Source organism: Stegostoma tigrinum, chromosome 16 (assembly GCF_030684315.1).
Source record: "Stegostoma tigrinum isolate sSteTig4 chromosome 16, sSteTig4.hap1, whole genome shotgun sequence".
Taxonomy (NCBI): domain Eukaryota; kingdom Metazoa; phylum Chordata; class Chondrichthyes; order Orectolobiformes; family Stegostomatidae; genus Stegostoma; species Stegostoma tigrinum.
Genome location: NC_081369.1, coordinates 57,566,755 through 57,586,990, shown reverse-complemented (window position 1 = coordinate 57,586,990; position 20,236 = coordinate 57,566,755). Strand labels below are relative to the sequence as shown.

The 20,236-nt window shown below is 44.0% G+C and overlaps 1 protein-coding gene across 2 annotated transcripts in view; it reads right to left on the bottom strand.

The window, feature by feature from the left end:
- The window catches only part of adamts18 (ADAM metallopeptidase with thrombospondin type 1 motif, 18), a 290,884-nt gene that overhangs the window by 106,533 nt on the left and 164,115 nt on the right, over nt 1–20,236 (bottom strand). For both annotated transcript variants that reach the window (XM_048547165.2, XM_048547166.2), the window contains exon 13: nt 10,727–10,899. In XM_048547165.2, coding sequence (XP_048403122.1) covers nt 10,727–10,899 — 173 coding nt within the window. The remainder of the gene's footprint in view (nt 1–10,726; nt 10,900–20,236) is intronic.

Below are 20,236 nucleotides of genomic sequence, written 5' to 3'. Positions count from 1 at the left end.
CTGAAACCCTCCACCAACACCATCTCTTCAGCCATGTATTCATCTGGCATAGCCTGTCATTTCTACTCTGGCTGGCATGTGGCACCGGTAGTGATCCTGTGATCACTATCTGTGAAGTCCAATTTTGTAACTTTTTACCTAGGTCCCTGTAGGGAGCTCACCCCTTTTTGCAACTATGTCGTTTGTACCGATGTGTACCACAACCATTGGCTATTCTCCCTCCCCCTTCAGAATGCCCTGTACCTGCTCTGAGACATCCTTGACCCTAGCATCAAGGAGGCAACACAACATCCTGGATTATCATTTGCGGCCATCTTCTATTCTCCCTTCGATTGGGTCCCCTATAAACTATTGCCCTGGCACAATTTTTACCCCTGCCCGTTGCCAGCAGAGCAAACCATGGTGCAATGAGTTTAGCTGCTGCTGCTTTCCCCTGAGAGGTCATTCCCCTCAACAGGGTCCAAAACGGTGTATCTGTTTTTCAGGAGAATGGCCACAGGAGATTCCTGCATTACTTGCTTATCTCTCTTGCTCTGTCTGGTGGTCACCCATTCCCTCCCTGCCTGCAGAGCTGGAGCACAGTCAGATCCACATCAGCCTTATAAATGAGCATTGACCAGTTATTAAAATTCCCAGTAGAAGAAAAAGACTTTCATTTACATAGCACCTTTTGCAATCCTGGGTCGTCCTGAAATAAAGGTCTCTTTGAAGTGTCATGTTTTGTTGCAGTACAGGAAATGCAGCAGGCAAGTTTTGCATGGCAAGCTCTCAGCAAAGTGCTAATAGTCATGTAATCTAACTGTTTCCTGAGGGATAAGCACGAGATAAGACACTGGGTATAACCCCCAAAACTGTGCTCCTGGATCTTTTATATCCCCCAGAAGAAGTAGACAGCTATTTAATGTCTCATCGGAAAGATGGCACCTCTGACCTTAGCACAGTTCCTCTGGCAGTGCTGCAGTTCTTCAGGACTGACTCTCCCACACAGCAGCACTCCCTCACTACTCAACCCATGTTAGTATGCTACTCCTTCAGAGCTAGTAGGAACTGCCCATGCTGAAGTATCTGAGTTAACAAGGTGCAGAACCGGATGAACACAGCAGGCTAAGCAGCATCAGAGGAGCAGGAAAGCTGCTTCTTCAGAAGGCTCGAGACCCTTGTTCAGAAAAGGGTCTTGACCTGAAATATCAGCTTGCCTGCTCCTCTGACACTGCTTGGCCTGCTGTGTTCATCCAGCTCTACACTGTGTCATCACAGAACTCCTTTAGTACTGATTCTGTAACAGGGCAGCACTCCCTCATGAATGGCCCTGTTGCAGTGTAATTTCACTCAGTGTTGATGCTCTGGTAGAGTATCAATCTCAGTACACTTCACAGCTTCAATGTTTTGTCAAATCTCCGGATTGGGATGTTAGCCCATGACGTTTTGACTCAGAGCTAAGTGCACTCACTGAAAACCTAATTAAACACTAACTGCACTGGCTAAAATCACATCTAACATGCAATCTCTCACTGAGATTAATTAGGAGTCTCTAATCGAACTTTATGACAAGGATGATGTCTACAATATTTTTGGTTTGTATTTCTCCTTCCCTGCAGATACTTGGTCTGACTAGCTGACTAGGATGCATCTCATCATTTCACAATATGAGGGAACAAAGGAAGATGCATGCATATCAATATTCTGTCCCAAAGTAATCACAGCTGGATAAAATGCCTTGTCACAATAGCCATTTTCTACAGCAAAACATCTGCGGACTACTCAGAGCCTTGATAATTTGAATGTGGGCATGACATTAATGAGAATATGAATAACTCTAACTAGTATGAATGAAGTACATTAATTCGAGTAAGAACATCCATGAGAACAAGCCCAAGTGGGTGAAGCATTTCATCTCAAGCAGCCTAAATCCAAATCACAGCTGAACAAAAATGGCAGAGGAGACTGAGTAGCTCTCTGAAGGACGAGCTAAGGACAGGAAGGATATTGCTAAACTAGAGAGGATTCAGTTAAGATTTACCGGGATGTTGCCTGGTATGGAAGATTTGAGCTATAAAGAAAAGCTGGATAGGCTGAGAGTTTTCACACTGGGGTGTGGGAGGTTGAGTGGTGACCTTATAGAGGTTTATAAAATCATGAAGGGCTTAGATAGGGCTAGCCCCAATATGGGGCTTTTTAAGGTGAGAGGAGAGAGATTTAAATAACACAAGGTTTAAATTTTTTTTACACATAGGGTGGTTCACGAAGAGGAAGTGGTGGATGTGGGTGCAGTTACAATGTTTAAAAGACACTTAGATAGGTGCATGAATAGAAAATATTTGGAGGGAAATGGGCCAGGAGCAGGCAGATGGGACTCGTTTAGTTTGGGATTATGTTCAGTATATATTGGCTGGTCTGAAAGGTCTGACTCTGCAACTGCAGTGAGAAAAGATCTTGTGAGAAGATCACGATGTGGAATCAGCATGGCTAGAGATTAGGAAAAACAAGATGCTGCCTGGTCTGCTGTGTTCATCCAGCTCCACACTTTGTTATGGCGGATTCTCCAGCATCTGCAGTTCCCATTATCTCAGTCTAAAAATATTAGTGGGAGTAGTTCAAAAGCTCCTCAAAAAGACAGCACGGTAGCTCAGTGGTCAGCACTGCTGTGTCACAGTGCGAGGGAACTTGGTTCGAACTCCAGCCTGGGGCAATCGTCTGTGTGGAGTTTGCACATTCTCCCCGTGCCTGCGTGGGTTTCCTCCGGGTGCTCTGGTTTCCTCCCACTGTCCACAGACGTACAGGTTAGGGTGGATTGGCCATGCTAAATTGCCGTTAGTGTCACAGGGATGTGTGGATTAGGTGAGTTAGTCATAGAGAAATGGCAGGGGGATGGTCTGCATGAGATAGTCTCTGGAGGGATGATGTGGCCTTGTTGGGCTGAAGGACCTGTTTCCACACTTCAGGGATTCTATGATTTATATTGCAAAATAAAAGAAAATCATACATGCCTCACAGAACATCTATCAAAAGTCGCTTAAGCAGACTGAAAGGTATGGTGATAAATCAACAATGGGTAACATTTAAAAACAATTCAAGATATCCAAGAACACATATTCCACTAAAACAATGAACCTCAGCAAGAAAGATCTATCTGTGATTTACTAAAGATGGACCATATTGGTTTAAAAGGAGACCATGTTGCAAAGAGTAGGAGCAATCCTGAGGGTTAGGAATGTCAACGAAATTAAAGGTCACCATAAAGTAGATAAAAAAGGATAGATAGGGTAAAAAAGCCAGGAATACAAAACACAACAGAAGAGCTTTGATATGTATTTGAAAGAAGAGTAATTAGAGCAAATGTTACTCCTTCAAGGGAGAAACAGGAGGGAATATTGTTGGAAATGGAGAAGATCTGAACAAATATTTTGTGACCACTTCTTTAATTTGCATGAAAAGAGGGAGACACAATAGAGAATTAGAGACCAATTAGCCTGACGTCAAGAGCCAGAAAATTATAGTTTGATGAGACCATATCAACATGGTTTTAGAATTGCGAAATTGTGATGAACAAAATCATTAGAGTTTGTCGACAGTAGGGTAGATAAAAGGTATTGGGCATAAAATTGTATTTCTGAAAGGCATTCACAAAGATGCCACTTAAAACATTAGTAGATAAAGCAAGGGTTGCTGGAGCAGTGGTAATATGTTAACATGGGTAGGGGATAAAGTTTTACATTGTAAGGTTGTGACTACAGGAGAACTGCAAATATCAGAGTCACAGTGTCAACCATTCACAATTTATATTATTAACTGAGAGAAAGAGACAGAGCGCAACATGTCTAAATTATCTGATGATAACAAATGTTTGGTGGAATGGCCAACTGTGGGGAGATTATAAAAAGGCTGCAAAGATATATATATTGTTTAATGGGCAACAAAGTGGCATATAAAGTATGATACAGGCAGCCTGAGCTCTTTCAGTATGATATTAAAATAGAAGAATCATTTTAAAGATACAAACGTTGTAAATGTTGATGTCCAGAAAGATACAGGAATACTTACCTAAGGAGCACAGAAGTTTGAATGCACAAATAAGAAATCGGGAAAGCAATTCACACTATGGTCTTTAAAGAATATGGAAATTACACAGCAATTGCACATGTTTTTGGTGCAACTGAAACTGATGAAATGCGCCTGGTTTTTGATGGACAGTTACAGTGTCTGAAAAATGGGTACTTCAGAACTGTGGCTGCATTGGGTTGGGGATCTTGCTAGATTTCGGATCGGGAAGTTAGTGATAATGGGAACTGCAGATGCTGGAGAATCCAAGATAATGAAGTGTGAGGCTGGATGAACACAGCAGGCCCAGCAGCATCTCAGGAGCACAAAAGCTGACGTTTCGGACCTAGCTCTGATGAAGGGTCTAGGCCCGAAACGTCAGCTTTTGTGCTCCTGAGATGCTGCTGAGCCTGCTGCGTTCATCCAGCCTCACATTTCATTATCTAGGGTCATGGGCAGTTTGGAGTAAGCTGGATCAGGCACCGCCAAAGAGAACTCGTAAAATGGAAATGGGCTTGTGTGCAAGCAGTGTGGACAACATTTTGCCAGTTCAGCACTTAGCCAAACGGTCCAGGTAGGTTTCTGAGAATTTTCTCAATTAAACTACGGTGCACGGCACATTCTGAAAATGTCTGGTTTAGACAATGAGGTAACAAAGTGTGGAGCTGGATGAACACAGCAGGCCAAGCAGCATCTTAGTAGCACAAAAGCTGACGTTTCGGGCCTAGATGCTTCTCTAGGCCCGAAACGTCAGCTTTTGTGCTCCTAAGATGCTGCTTGGCCTGCTGTGTTCATCCAGCTCCACACCTTGTTATCTCGGATTCTCCAGCATCTGCAGTTCCCATTATCTCTGGTTTTAGACAATGCCTGCTTTTGGGCAGCTGGATGAGATTCATTGGGTAAAATCTGTTGACGTTTTTTTTTCGACAAACTGTGGAAGTGGGCTTAAAATCAAGAGGCAGTGCCCCTTTAGAATGGGTCTGGATTCCTTGTGATTACATTTTTATCAGCAGATTATGTATTCAAGTATAACAAGGCAAACTTGATTAAGGAGCTGAAGATGAAAGAACCCCCGAGGGAAATGATAGAATTAACCCTGCAGTTTGAGAGGGGAAATCTGCTATCAGATGTAATGGTAATACAATTGCATCAAAGTAATTGCAAGATGGAGGAACAGCAATCGAAGAAGTTTCCAGAAGTAATTCAAGAGGCGCAGCAATAATTCATCCCGAGGAAGAAGCAGCATGCTAACTGGAGGACAAGGCAACAATGGATGACAAGGGAAGTTGGAGGCAGCATAAACACAAAGAATATGCATACAATGCAGAAAAGATTAGACGGAAGCCAGAGGATTGGGAAGGCTTTCAAAACCAGGAGAGGACAACAAAAAAATGGGGGGCAGTGGATGGTAGATGAGATTTGAGAATAAGCGGATGACTAATATAAAAGAAAATTACAAGAATTGCTTTGGACACCTACAACGTAAGACAGAGACAAGACTGAATCTCGGGCTGCTGTGAAATGAGGCTGGAGAAGTAGTAACGGGAAGCAAAGAAATGGAGGAAGAACTGGAAAGGTAGCTTGCATCAGTCTTCACAGTGAAAGACACCTGCAACATACCAGCACTTCAAGAGAGTCGGGGGCAGAGGTAAGTGTAGTGATGATCAGGGAGGAGAAGATGGTGGGGAAGCTGAACAGTCTGAAGGTGGATAAATCATTGGACTGGATGGACCAGGCCCTAGAGTTCTGAAGAGGATATACCTGAGGAGATGGTACAAGTATTGATAGTGATCTTTCAATCATCACTCGAGTTGGAGAGGGCCGTAGTGACTGGAAATTGGCTAACGTAATACTTCTGTTAAAAGAGGAAGGGATACAGAAGACAGAAAAGTATAGGCCAGTTAGCCTGACTTTGGTTGCTGGTAAGCTATTAGGGCTTTGTCAAAGGGAGGTTGTGCCTGATAAACCCGTGAAAATTCTTTGAGGGGTAACAAGCAAGTTAAACAAAGGAGAGTGAGTGAATATGATGTATCTGGATTTCCAGCAGATCTTTAAGAAAATGCTGCACAGGAGGTTGCTAAATAAGATATGAGCCCATGGTGTTAGGGGCAAGGTACCAACATGTACCGGGTGTTGGCTGACTGACAGATGGGAGAAAGTGGGGAGAAAAGGGTCTTTGTATCAGATAATAGGAACTGCAGATGCTGGAGAATCCAAGATAACAAAGTGTGGAGCTGGATGAACACAGCAGGCCAAGCAGCATCAGAGGAGCAGGAAGGCTGATGTTAAAGGTCTAGTCCTGAAACGTCAGACTTCCTGCTCCTATGATGCTGCTTGGCCTGCTGTGTTCATCCAGCTCTACACCTTGTCATCTCTTATAAAACAGCGTCTTTTTCAGGATGACAGCCACATGTCCCAGTGTTGGGCCCACAACTATTCACATTGTACATTAATGATCCGGATGAAGGGACGGGGGCACGTTGCTAAGTTTGCAAATGACACAAAGATAGGATGGGTAGTGTTGAGGAAGAAGAGAACTGTAGAAGGACTTGGACAGACTAGGAGAATGGGCAAAGATTTGGCGAATAAAATACGAAGTTGGAAAGTGTGAGCTTATGCACTTGAGCAGGAAGAATAGAAATGTAGGCACTTATCTAAATGGGAAACGGCTTCAGAAATCTGAAGCACAAAAGGGCTTGGGAGTCCGACTTCAGGATTCTCCTAAGGTTAACAGTTAGGAAGACAAATGTAATGTTAGTATTCATTTAAGAGGGCTAGAATACAAGAGCAGAGGTGTACTGCTGAGGTTGTGAAGGCTCTGTTCAGACCACATATGGAATATTGTGAGCAGTTTTGGGCCCTGTGCGCAAGAAAGGATGTGCTCGCATTGGAGGGGGTCCAGAGGAGGTTTACAGGAATAATCCCGGGGATGATAGGCTTGTGATATGAGAGGCGGATGAAGATTATGGGGTGTTTGATGGGGTTTAAAAGGATGAGGGGTGTCTGATTGAAACTTACAAAATACTGAGAAACCTGGGTTGAGTAGATGTGAAGATGATGTTTCCAGTGGTAGAAGAGACTAAGACCCAAGAGCACAGCCTCGGAGTGAAGAGACAACCCTCGAGAACTGAGATGAGGAGGAATTTCTTCAGCCAGAGTGGGGAGTGAATCCATGGAACTCATTGCTGCAGAGTGCTGTGGAGGTCAAGTAATTGAGTGTATTTTAAACAGAGATATATAGGTTCCTGATTGGTAAGGGGATCAAAGGTTACAGGCAGAAGGCAGGAGAATGGGGTCGAGAAACAAATCAGCCATGATTGAATTGTAGAGCAGACTTGTTGAGCTGAATGGTCTAATTCTGCCCTTGCATTTTATGGTCTTCTGGTATTATGGCTCAAAAAAATTATGGGCAGGGTGTACTGCCCTCTGCTGAACCTTCTGAGCTCAAACTGAATTGAAAGGCAGCTGGACCACACATAGCTCTCTGCAACCCAGGAGCATCACTCTCCCTATGATCATCAACCTCTCCCACTCTTGGAGATGTCAGGTATTCTGGCAAAACCAGCACCACAGGTTCAGCAATGCCTCCCGAGATATTCTCCTGAAGACTGTCCAGGAGAGAACAGCAATGCTTTTCCTAAGAGACGGCAACAGGAACCAGGCCAGCTGATAAGAGTAGCTTGGCCAGTGGTTGGCTATGGGGGTCAACACAAAATGACCTGACAGAATCTGTTGCATTGGAATTATAACAATTAAAACATTTTGCATGATAAAGCTGTGGCTCTTTCAATCTGGTAAAACTTCCAGGGACTTATATTTGTTTTGTAGATTACATTGAGATGCTAAGGTCATCCTCAGTGAGCACATCTCATGTAGAAATACACACAGTGCTAAGGTTGTCATTCTCTGCTGTCCTCTGGAAACTGGCAACTTAAGAAAGATGTTTGGGTTTTGACAGCCAATTTGGATGGTGTAGCCTCTTTATATCTCAGCAAGGGAGCACTGAGCATCATAAATCCAGTTAATAGTCTTGAAGCTGTGGCAATCCAGCAATGGCTGCAAATCCACTGACTCAGGGTCCTCAATTCCCTGGGCACATGGTGATTTGGACAATAGCTTTGCTTTCCTGCAAACGGTGTTGGTGAAGTCACAAATGCCCATATAGGCAGTCCATTGGGAGACTGAAAGGAACCAACAGCGAGGGACTCAGCGCAGGTGTCACCTTCAGTGCCAGAGGCATATTGATGCAACCCCTACCCAAGCAGCTGCAGAACTGCCTGTTGGCAGATGTAAGTAATTTCTTCTCTAGTTGTGTGGGAAATTATCTTCAGAAAGACAGTGATTCCACACATTTCCCTTGACTCTTTAACCCTCTACTCACTCCATGATGAGCAAACATTCCTCCTCACACTGCCCCACCACCACCACCAATTGCAGATGGCTTTCTCCTCCTTTCTTCTGTTATCCCTTCAAACTCTCCCTGCGATTATTGGCTGATTCATTAGCTCCCTCTATATTCCTGTTCCTACTTCCATCCAGGTGCCCATACTGAACCGAACTCTTACACCACACCTCATTCAGTTCCCTGCTCCTCCTCCGCAAGTCGCATCCCAAATTACTCCCAGTGGTGTCCCCAACTTCAACATGTCCTTCCCAACCCTTCCTTGTTCTCCTTGCCCCTGTCTCTACAATTCTTCCCTTTGCATTCTCCCTCCAAATCCAAGATCCATCCAGCGACCCCAGACCACCATTCCCTTTAAGTTCAATTCCCTGCTGGACCTTTCCACCCAGCCCAACTTTCCATGGACCTTTCCTGTTTGAGCCGCGTCTCCATTGCTGACCCATTTTCAGTTGAACCCCATTTGCACCACACCCCCACAACTCAGCAAATGTGGCTGCCTCGCTCAGGCTACCTAATGGTATCATACAGCTTTGTAAATGTTTCAGAATGACAAGACTACATACGATACAGCCTTCTCACGAGATGGTCCATCTGGTGAAGTTTTACCACCGACAGTGGCGGTGTTCACTCAAAGAACTTCCTCAGTTGCAATGAAGTCAAGTAAGTGCAGAAGTTTGTACTCACCAGAGCTTGGAGAAAGAGGTTACCAGGTACACACCTCATAGCATATCGAAAACAGTCAGGTTTGTGAGTGCACATAATTTTGGCGAACACGGTTGGCCCAAGGGGCTGTGGATCTCCCACCGTTCATTGTATTTTTTTTTCCCTTTTCATTCATTCATGGCATGAGGGTGTCGCTGACTGGGCAGCATTTATTGCCCATCCTTAATTGCCCAGAGGGAAGGTTAGAGTCAAACACATTGCTGTGAGTCTGGAATCACATGGAGGCCATGACCAGGTAAGGATAGCAGTTTCCTTCCCTAAAGGACATTAGTGAACAAGATGGGTTTTTTCTGACAATCGACAATGGATTCATGGTCATCATTAGATTGTTAATTCCAGGTATTTTTTATTGAATTCAACTTTCACCACCTGCTGTGGCGAGATTTGAACCTGGGTCCCCAGAACGGTATCTCGGTCTCTGGATTAACAGTTGAGCGATAATACCACTAGGCCATTACCTTTCCCCAGGAAGGCTGAGATGGGTATTTCTTTGGTGTCTCAGGGAACAGAGAGGTGAGGAGGGGGAAGACAGAGGGACATTGAGGCAAAAGGTTATCCCCAAACATACTGAATAACAGAAACCGGCTTCAGGGGGTCCTTGTGGTCTACTCCTGATCACATTTCTTAAGTTCTTATTTTGGAATATTTTTGCTGTGACTCCTCCCGAGTAGAAAAGGGCGAGGGGGCAATACCACAAAGGACTTTACAATTATGAAATCTCAGCAAGGTAGATCCAGGGAAAACGTTTCCGAATGTGTAGGAGCCCGAAACAAGAGGTCATTAATACAAAATATTCTTCTAAATACAAAAAGGGTGAAGGAAAAACGCCTCAAGTCGGACAGTGGTGAGAATGTAGAGTTTGCCCCTAAGGAGGACGTGAAGTGAATAGTGAAGGAGGTACGTGAGGGAGAATGGAATGTGGCTGACGACGATAAAATGAAGTCGAGTAGGAGGAAGCTCAAGTACCAATCAACTGAGTGATCCGTTCTGAGAAAAGGTCACTGAACTCTGATTTCTCTCGACTGATGCTGTCAGACCTGCTGAACTTTTCCAGCGATTTCTGTTTTTGAATCAATTCGATGAAGTGGTCTAATAAATGCAAAATATTGCAGATGTTGGAAATTTGAGAGGACACTGGAGACACTCAGCAGGTGTGTCAGCATCTGTGCAGAGAGAAACAGTTATAATTTTGAGTCCACTATGACTCTTTTTCAGGACTGAAAGGTGTTGGAATTCTTTTTTTTGGATACTTTTGACAGAGGCAGATGCCCAGTGTAAAAAAAAGACACAGGGTTGTTCATAGTGGAGAAAGATGGTGCAAAATGGGTGCAAATTAAGGTGTGAAAGGGACAGAATGGGTCTTTTATACATAGTGCAAGACGTAAACATAGGTGTGGGGAGAGGCTGGTGGAGTGAATGGAAGAAAAATGGAGGAAAATGGTCTGCTGCAATATGGTGAAATTCGATGGAATGTCCTAGTACTTTAGCTGTGCACAAGTCTGGAACACAATTCTACACTCGTTCCTCTTCCCAAAGCGTGAGTGGCCACATTCAAATATTTACCATTGACCTTTGTGTAGGGCTTCCACTTGTAGTACCAGCCCCTGAAGGGCTTGCTGTTGTACTCAGCACATTGCTGGTCTCGAAACAGGATGCCGTTGTGTTGACAGGCCTGTACGTTGCACATCTGATAGAGCCGGCTGGAGCCATGGCAGAACTTTCCCCCGTACTGAGGCCTGAGGAACAGCAGAGAACACAAGTCTGAGATACACACACACACACACACACACACACACACACACACACACACACACACACACACACACACACACTTACACACACACACTCACACACACACACACACACACACACACAACCTTTTTAAAAAGGAAAGAGTTAATCAAGCACAGGCAAACTGTGAATACCCACAGCCGTTAATACTTAATCTTGTTGTTTTCCTCAACGCTGGTGGCTCTCCACTTCTCCATGGTGGGCCATGACACCCTTGTGTCAGCTACCCACTTTACCTCGCCTTCATACCCAAACCGAGATAACATGCGAGGCTACACCACAACAAAGGCCAAACATTGCATTTGTGTCAGTCATGTCTCAGCTGGTAAAGTACATGCTTTTTTGGAGTCAGAAGCTTGTGGATTAAAACCCTGTTCTCATGAATTCCAGACTAACACTCCAGTTCATGACTACAGGCATCAGAAGTGTTGCCTTTCAGTTAAAACACCAAGCTAAGGCCTGCTTACCCTCTCAGATGTGGGGAAAGGACCCAGGCAGAGACGGAGCAACCACCCTGTGGTCTGGGCAGCAATTCAACAAAAATAGATGATTTAGTCTACACAGTGGGAGCTTGCTGGCCGCAAATTCACGGCGATGTTAGAGGCACAAGCCCTCACATCACTGGTGGAGGTTATTTGGGCCTACCAGTCAGGAAGAGTTCTCCTAATAATCTCAATCCTCCCGTCAGTGCCCACACCTCCGTCAGACTTTCCTTTTCAGCATTTATTCGGCTCCCTTTTGAAAATCGCCATTGCTCCAACTGTCACCATTCTTTCAGGCAGCGAATTCCAAATTGCAACAGCTTGAGTAGAAGTACTTTGCTCATGAATCTTCGAGCTCTTTTGCCATTCACTTTAAAACTGTCCCCTCTGGTTATTGAACCATCTGGAACCGCAGACAACTGTCCTTTATTTACTCCATTGAAACACTTTGTGATTTTGAACACTGTCTCTCAAATTTCCTCAGAACATTACAACGGTTACACTTCAGAAGCACTTAATTAGTTATTGAATGCTTTAAGGTATCCTGAGGCTATGTAAATCACTACATCAAGTTCAGAGTCTTTCTTTTTGCCTGGCAGCAACATACATACTTGCCTAACGTGTCACTGACCATGCTGGACAGACCTGTCCTCATTCTCTTGTGGGTGAACAAGAGGAGAATAGTGGGGAAGAGACAGGAGATGGACTGAGAGAGATGGGAAAAGACAATTATGCTCCCAATGTGACACCCAACTAAATACGTAAACATCACGTGGCACAAAAGTTGATTTGTTAAAAAAAATCTTTTTTTTGCATTTCATCCTTTACAAAGGGACTACTTCCAAATTACCTGATTTATAAAAGCTTCTCTCACACAGCGCCCAGGCACCAACACCCCCACCCCTCCTACCCCCCCCTCTCCAACTCCAATCCCTCCCCGGGGCAAACCTTAAATCATTCCCCAAGGTTGACTGAACTGATTTGATTATTACAATGTTGGCAGACATCCAACTGCCTGCATACAGCTGTGCAGGAAGCCAAAGACTTCCCAGCTGGGCTCAAGCACAAGAGCTAAGCTTCAAAAAAACTTGAGAGACAGAGAGAGAGAGAGAGAGCGAGCCAGTGAGAAAGAGAGTGAGAGAGTTTGACGTGCCCAACTATCCCAAGTGAATCCAAATCTACGGTCATACACTCATTTTTGTTCTCAACTTTGAATAAATAAATGAAAAAGAGAAAATGACCAAGTGCTGCCCATGAACTCGCTTCCAAGCCACATGCAACAAAGCAGTGACCTGCAGCTCTTTCTCTGTTTTTACCTCATAACTTCAACCATTCGCAGTGCTGGCGTCATCAGAAAAAAACTTAATTGGAGTGAGGTAATGGCATAGTGATGCTGTTGTTGGATTATACATCCAGTGACTCAGGCAATGTCCTGCTGAGCCACATTCAAATCTGAACATGGCAGGAGGTGAGATTTGAACACAATTGCTGGAGAAACTCAGCTGATCTGGCAGCGCCTGTGGAGAGAAAGCAGACTGCTTCAGGTCCCAGTCACTGTTCCTGAGAACAGTTCTGCTTTTTACCTATAATGCAGGGACCGTACACAACCTGAGCTAAATTTGAAAATAAAAGTTATGAAAGTGTTAAACGTCAGAAACAGCAGAGTTGGGTTAAGGAGCATGATTGTGGAAAGTGAGGATGGGAGAGTGAGAGAGTGAGGATAGGGATGAGAGTGGATGCGTGCATGAGAGGGGGACAGAGAGACAGAGAAGAAGTAAGGGAGGGTTAGAGGTAGACAGAGTGGGAGACAGAGGGAGAGAAGCAGAAAGAGATAGGGAGAAGGACAGAGAGGGAGAGACAATGAGGGAAGGAGGTAGAGAGGGACAGAGGGGCAGAGAGGCAAATGAGTGAGGGAAAGCAGGAGAGAGGGGCAGAGAGGGAGAGACAGGGAGGGAGAGAGGGGCGGAGGGGCAGAGGTAAAGAGGGAGAGAGACAGAGAGGCAAAAAGGGCAAGAGGCAGGGAGAGGAGAGAGAGAGAGAGAGAGAGAGAGAGAGGGTGGGGGGGGGGGCGGAGAGAAGAGGCTGCAGGGAAGTGAGTAACAGATCTGCTTTGTAAAACTACCAAGACCTCTCACTTTATGGTCAGCAAAGCCCCAGTAACAGCATTCCTTGTTTGATCTGGAAGATTCATGTTCCACTTGAGAGTCTCAAGGTACAGAACGCAACCTGACACTATGAGGGGATATTGCTGTCAGAGGTGTTGTCCTTCAGATGAGACAGTTATCCCTTTGGCCCACTTGCCCTCTCAGCTGGGTGTCACTATTTGAAGAACAGCAGCAGATATCTCCCTTGAAGTCCTGACTACCGAGCCCTGTCTGTCCATCAGCCCTCTGAAAATCATCGACCTACTCACAGGTCATACTGCTGTTTGTGGGGTCTTGCTGCAGACAAAGCAATTGCCACTCTCCCTACATCAGCAACATGACTTTGTCTGGCAGCAAGCCATTGTGCAGCATCCACTGAGTGTGAAAAGCAAAATAAAAAACACCAGTATATTTATTACCCTTTTTCAAGTGGTTTCTGCTTCATAGCCCAGTCTCTCCAATTTACGTAAAATGAGAAGCGTTTTACAAGGTCTGATGGACAATTCCTTAACATGCAGTAGCAGCAAGATTTTGTTAGCGCGAGTTACAGCTGACAATATTTATTAACCTGCTCTGCATTGGTTGGCAACAGATCAGTTCGCTGGTGCTTCACTAAGTAGAAAGCCTGCTGTGGAGTGATTGTGTTGAAACAGCTTAACTCTTTGCACTCATGCTCACAAGCTGGTAACTTTAAAACCAGCAGGCTTGTGGACTGCTCCATAGTACCAAGGTATAGCTGGTTGACTGAGTGCCCTGTACAAGAGAAGTACAACACAGGATCATTCCCCAGGACCTACCAGATGCTTACCATCATGAGCAAGAGCTTTTGCGTAGAATCCTTACAGGCCACTCAGCCCATTGAGTCCACTCCAACCCCTGATAAGCATCTCACCCAGACCCATCCCACCACCCAATCCCTCTGACACTGTACTCCCCAATGGCTAATCCACTTAGCCTTCACATCCCGGGACACAAGGGGCAAAATTTAGCATGGCCAATCCACCTAACCTGCACATCTTTAGACTTGGAGAAAACTGCAGCACCCAGAGGAAACCCATGCAAGTATGGGGAGAATGTCCAAACTCCAAATAGACAGTCACCTGAGGGTGGAATCGAACGCAGGTCCTTGGCGCTGTGAGACAGCAGTGCTAACCATTGAGCCACTACTTAGCTTAATTGGGGATGTAGCGGGGTGTTGGGGATGGGTGGGAAGGTTATTTGAAATTGAAGAGCTCAACAGTTGAGTTGTTAGGGCTGTAGGGTGCCCAGGTGGAAGATAAAGTGTTGCTCCTCAAATCTGCATTGGGTGTAGCCGAGACACTGATGGGGGCCAAGGATGGACATGTTGGAGGGAGAATGGGATGGGGAGTTGAAATGGGCAGTGACCGGGAGGGTGGGCTGGCCATTACAGGCCTGGGTGGAGACACTTGGCGAAACAGTCACCTAGCATACGTTTAGTCTCAGCAACATAGAGAAAACCACATCGGAAGCACTGGATGCAATAGGTTTTAATGTCACTGATGGAGTGATCTAGAACCCCAATCTCATGTTTGAGGGAAATCCCATCCTAGTTTAAATCCCATCATGGCAGATGATGCATTCAGTAAATATCTCACATTTATAAAGTAAGCTAATGCAACAGCGACCATGTAACCAAGGTTGATAGCCATAAATCCCCACCTGGGTCACTAATCTCCTTTAGGGAAGGAAACCAGCCTCTCTCATCTGACCATGAGAATATAAGGCATTGGAGCAGAAATTAGGCCATTTGGCCCATCAAGTCTGCTCTGACATTCAATCATGGCTGATAAGTTCCTCAACCCCATTCTCCTACTTTCTCCCCATAACCCTTGAACCCCTTGAACCTATCTATCTCAGTCTTAAATGTACTTAATGACCTGACCTCCACAGCCTTCTGTGGCAGTGAATTCCATAGATTCACCACTCTGACTGAAGAGGTTTTTCCGTATCTCTGTTCTGAAAGGTCTTCCCTTTACTCTAAGGAGACCTGATCTATATATGAGTCTGCAGATCCACAGGAACGGAATTGACTCTTAATAAATACTGATATAGCCAGCCAGAGTCACCTCTCATGGACAAAATGAAAAAAAAATGCCCTTCCCAAAGGGAATCCAAGATAGAAGACACTGTCGGCCCAGAGTTCAAAATTTCTCTGGCACTGTACAATTTAATCTATGGAGGTAGGGTCCAGATATTCCTGCTACAGCCAAGCCAGCAGCCTTGGAAAATAGGGCAGTGAGGTGATAGGATTTCAACTGGATAAAGGAGGTGGCTGACCTGGAGGGGAAAATGTGGGTAAAACTTGTGGAGCAGGGTGGCCCTCTACCCCTGGTAATATCATGGAGAGCACAGGGACCAGTTGAAAAGCAGTGGGCAGGCTGTCTGCTGTAGTTAACCTCTCACTCTGCTCCTTCAATGGTGCCAGTGGAGTGCAATGATGGCCAGCACAAAGACCGGAGCGAGGAGTTGGAAAGGATGAGAAAAAGAGGAAGTTGCAAGAGATAGGTCCTGACAGAAGGAGGAAATCAGACAGATAGGAAGGGTGTCAGAAATGGAGATACACCAAGAGAGATCAAAGGGATTTACTGAAAGAGGCGTAAAGAGAGATGGAGAAGGAAATGACAGAAAGAGAGTTAGAGGAGATGGGGGGAAAGAATCAGACAAATGAGAAACGAGACTGGTGAAGAGAGAGAGAAGGGAAAAGAGGCAGCCAACAGAGTAGAAAGTGTGAAAGACAGAGAGCAAAAGAGTGAAGGAGCGAGAGTAGTTTAACCCCAAGTTTAGTTTTTGCTAGTCTGATCTGTTTAGTTTCATATAATATTTGCAGAAGTCTTAAAGTTTAATGTCCACCATTTCTGACACGAGACGGTCTGTAGAGTTGAAGAACCTAAAATAACAGATAATTTGACTCTCGGATAGAGTTTGATTGACAGCTAGAATGTTAACTGGATGCCAAGACAAACTGTGATTCTTCTTTCCCTCCAGCTAAGAAACTCCTTCTCTGTAAATAACCTATAAAGTGACCCTGCTGTGAACTGCTAACCAGTGAGAATTTGATTTATTATTAAACAACATGTCTATGAAACAAAACACTGAATCTTATCATCATAGAATGGTTATAGAAGGTTATTTGGCCTGTGGGGGCTGTGCTGACCTGTAAAACAACTCACCTTTCTTTTCACATGACCCTGCATTTTTCCTTTTTAGATATTGACCCGTTTCCCTTTTTGAAGGTCTCCGTTGACACTGCCCCTATCAGACCCTCAGTTTATTCCAAATCCCAACTATTTACTGCACAGAAAGGGATTTCCTCGTGCCACTATTCTCTCTTTTGCCAATTATTTGTTCCCTCATGGTTTTGATCCTTTTGGCCTGGCCCCTCATCAATTAGAATATTTCTATTCCTCTCAACTTCCTCATCTCTAAAGAAAACAATCCTAACTTCTCTGCAGATAACAAGGTTTAGAGCTGGATGAACACAGCAGGTCAACAGCATCAGAAGAGCAGGAAAGCTGACATTTTGGTTCTGGACCCTTCTTCAGGAATTTTTGAAGAAGGGTCCAGGCCTGAAACATCAGTTTTCCCTCTCCTCTGATGCTGCTTGGCCTGCTGTGTTCTCCAGCTCTACACTTTGTTACCTCAGATTCTCCAGCATCAGCAGTTCCTACTAGCCCTAACTTCTTCAGTCGGCCTACCTACCTGAAGTTCCCCAATCCTGGAAGAATTCTCAGAATTGTTTCTATTAAGCCGAAAAAAAAAAGTCCTGCTTGCCATGCCAATGGGTAATGTGATAAATATGAAGTGCTGTTGTGATATTTTCTGAAGAAGGGTCGAGGCCCAAAATGTCAGGCTTCCTGCTCCTCTGATGCTGCTTGGCCTGCTGTGCTCATCCAGCTCTACACCTTGTTATCTCAGATTCTCCAGCATCTGCAGTTCCTGATATCTCTGAAACCACTTCAGTCCAGAATTATTATTTTTTTCTCCAAGTTAAATTTAAATTTCACCATCTACAATGGATAGATTCAGGCCCCGGTCCCCAGAACATCAGCTTAGGATTCTGGATTGCTGTCTACCCTAATTTATTAAAGAGATAATAGGAACTGCTAATGCTGGAAAATCTGAGATAACAAGGTGTAGAGCTGAATCAAACACAGCAGGCCAAGCAGGAAAGCTGGTGTTTCAGGTCTAGACCCTTCTTCAGAAATGTTTTCTGAAGTTTTCTGAAGAAGGGTCTAGACCCAAAATGTCATCTTTCCTGCTACTCTTATGCTGCTTGGCCTGCTGTGTTCATCCAGCTCTAGACTTTGTTATCTCTAATGTGTAAAATCTCTTCTTATAACTTAAACCCTGAAGTCTGAGTATCTTTCTGTAAACCTGCCATGTACTCCTTCCAAGACCATATCCATACTAGGTCGACACAACATTGTGGGCCGAAAGGCCTGTATTGTGCTGTACTGTTCTATGTTCTTGCTAAGGTGCGGTGCCTATATCTGCCCGCAGTACTCCAAATGGGATCTAACCAAGGTTTTGCATGAATTCAGCACAATCTCCACATCTTTGTACCCCAGTCCATGAGGTATAAAGGCCAAAATTCCATTGGTATTCTTGGTTATTTTCTGCACCTGTTTGTGACATTTTAAACATTGATGCATCTGAACTTCCAAGTCTCTGTGGACATCCATTGTATTTAACTTCACATGATTTATAAAGTATCCTGATCTATTCTTTTGATAACTTCACATTTGCTTACTCCATCTGTTTTGCCAATTAGTCTTTCAATAATCCTTTATCATTCTGTTCTATAATCTACATAATCTACAATGCTGCTGAACTTTGTGCCTTCAGCAAATTTGGATACATGATTTTTTTATGCCAATATCCAAAGTTATTAATAAATAGTGTGAATAATTCAGGGTCTAACACAGATCCTTGTGGGATACCACTGGTCACATCCTGCCAATTTGAGGATCTACCCATTATATCCCTACATTCTGTTGTCTGCCACTCAACCAATTTCCCAGTTATGATCTCAAAAGGTAACCTGCTCATTCCCAATATTAGTCCACAAAATCATCTCTGAAGTGCTTCCAACACATTGACATCTTTCAGTAGGTACAGAGACTGGTACAGGTACACAGTACTCCAGATGAGGTCTCACTGCGTAACTGAAACATTTCAGATTTAGTCCTTGAAAAAATGTCAAAATGGTCGATGGGGATGTAATATGTGTCTATGCACTGAAGTAGACCAAATCAAACCTGAATCCAGCAGAGGGTTCTGGTCATCAGCCGATGAAAAATCAGTCTGGTGTTGCACCAAAAGACAATGGTCATCAGACATGACCAAAAGACCTCACTGTCACAAGCACATGTTTCCAGTAGTTAATCTTCAGTGGTAAAAACATGAGTCCCTCAGGTCACACTGGCAATTTGGTTTAAACAGCTAATGATATGCCCAGGGTGCCAATAGTGACGTGAATTTATTTTAAATAATTCAAATGACAAGACCTGAAAAGACAAGATTCACAGTGACACTAGCCTCCACGACTGACAGAACAAAACTGAAGCCATTTGAGACATTTTAAAGAGAAATCATGCAGAAACTTAAATTCTCTGGAAGTTTTTTCGTGTATTTCCTTGTCAATGGTTGGAGCGATGGGGAAAGCAGTGAAGTTATCACTCAATAACGCATGGAATAGGCATTCCTGTGGCCTACATAAAGAAAGCAGCTCATTAGTGTGGGATACACTCACAACCCTTATAACTAATGAGATTCAAGTGGTGTCTACAAAACACAACCATGCCGAAATGAAATCATAACATCTAATGCCCTCATTCCCACATCCTTCCAAAGTTAGATCAAATCTTCCTTACTAGCAATAATAAATTGTTCTGCGAGGAAATTGTTCTGACTGTTTTGATGCAGACTGTCTGGTTTGTATCTATCTATTAGATAGCAAAACTCATTTTTCTTCTGTTGCTACTTTAATGTAGGGAATGTTTTTGTTAACGTTCGTTAGTTTAAAAATTACAGTGTGTGTCATTTAGGAATCTTGGTTTTAAGGTATCAGGAACATGGGAACTGAAACTGGAGGAGGCTCACCAAAGATGTGGTGCCATACAGTTAGCTCAGAGTTTCTCTCAACCTAAGTCACATTCAACTGTTGCATGATAGTTACCAACGAAAATCTCTCAATCACAGTTTGAAAATGTCAAATGATGCAGTGTCTTTTTGGTGGACAAGGCTGCAAACTTTGATACTCTCTGCATGGAGAATAAGATACTGATTTCACTCCTGAATGATAATTTAAGATGATGGGTTCTTGCTGTTTGTTCCTCTGTGAGATGAAATCATTTCTCCATTTCTACCCTGGTAAATATTTATCATGGGTAATATCTTGATGAGATCACCCACAATCTCCCATTTTCAATATGTTATATTCAATGCTTTCCAACTGTCAAATATCACAAAGAAATAAGACTGCTGTTCCAGTAATAATTCTGACATTCTTCTCTAGTCAGAGCACAAGACAGGGCATGTTCGACTTTATTTTAGACTAGGAATTTATCAAGGTGCTTACAACTGTACCTCAGGTCTGGCTGAGTCTTGCCGAAGAACAACACAGCATATAATCA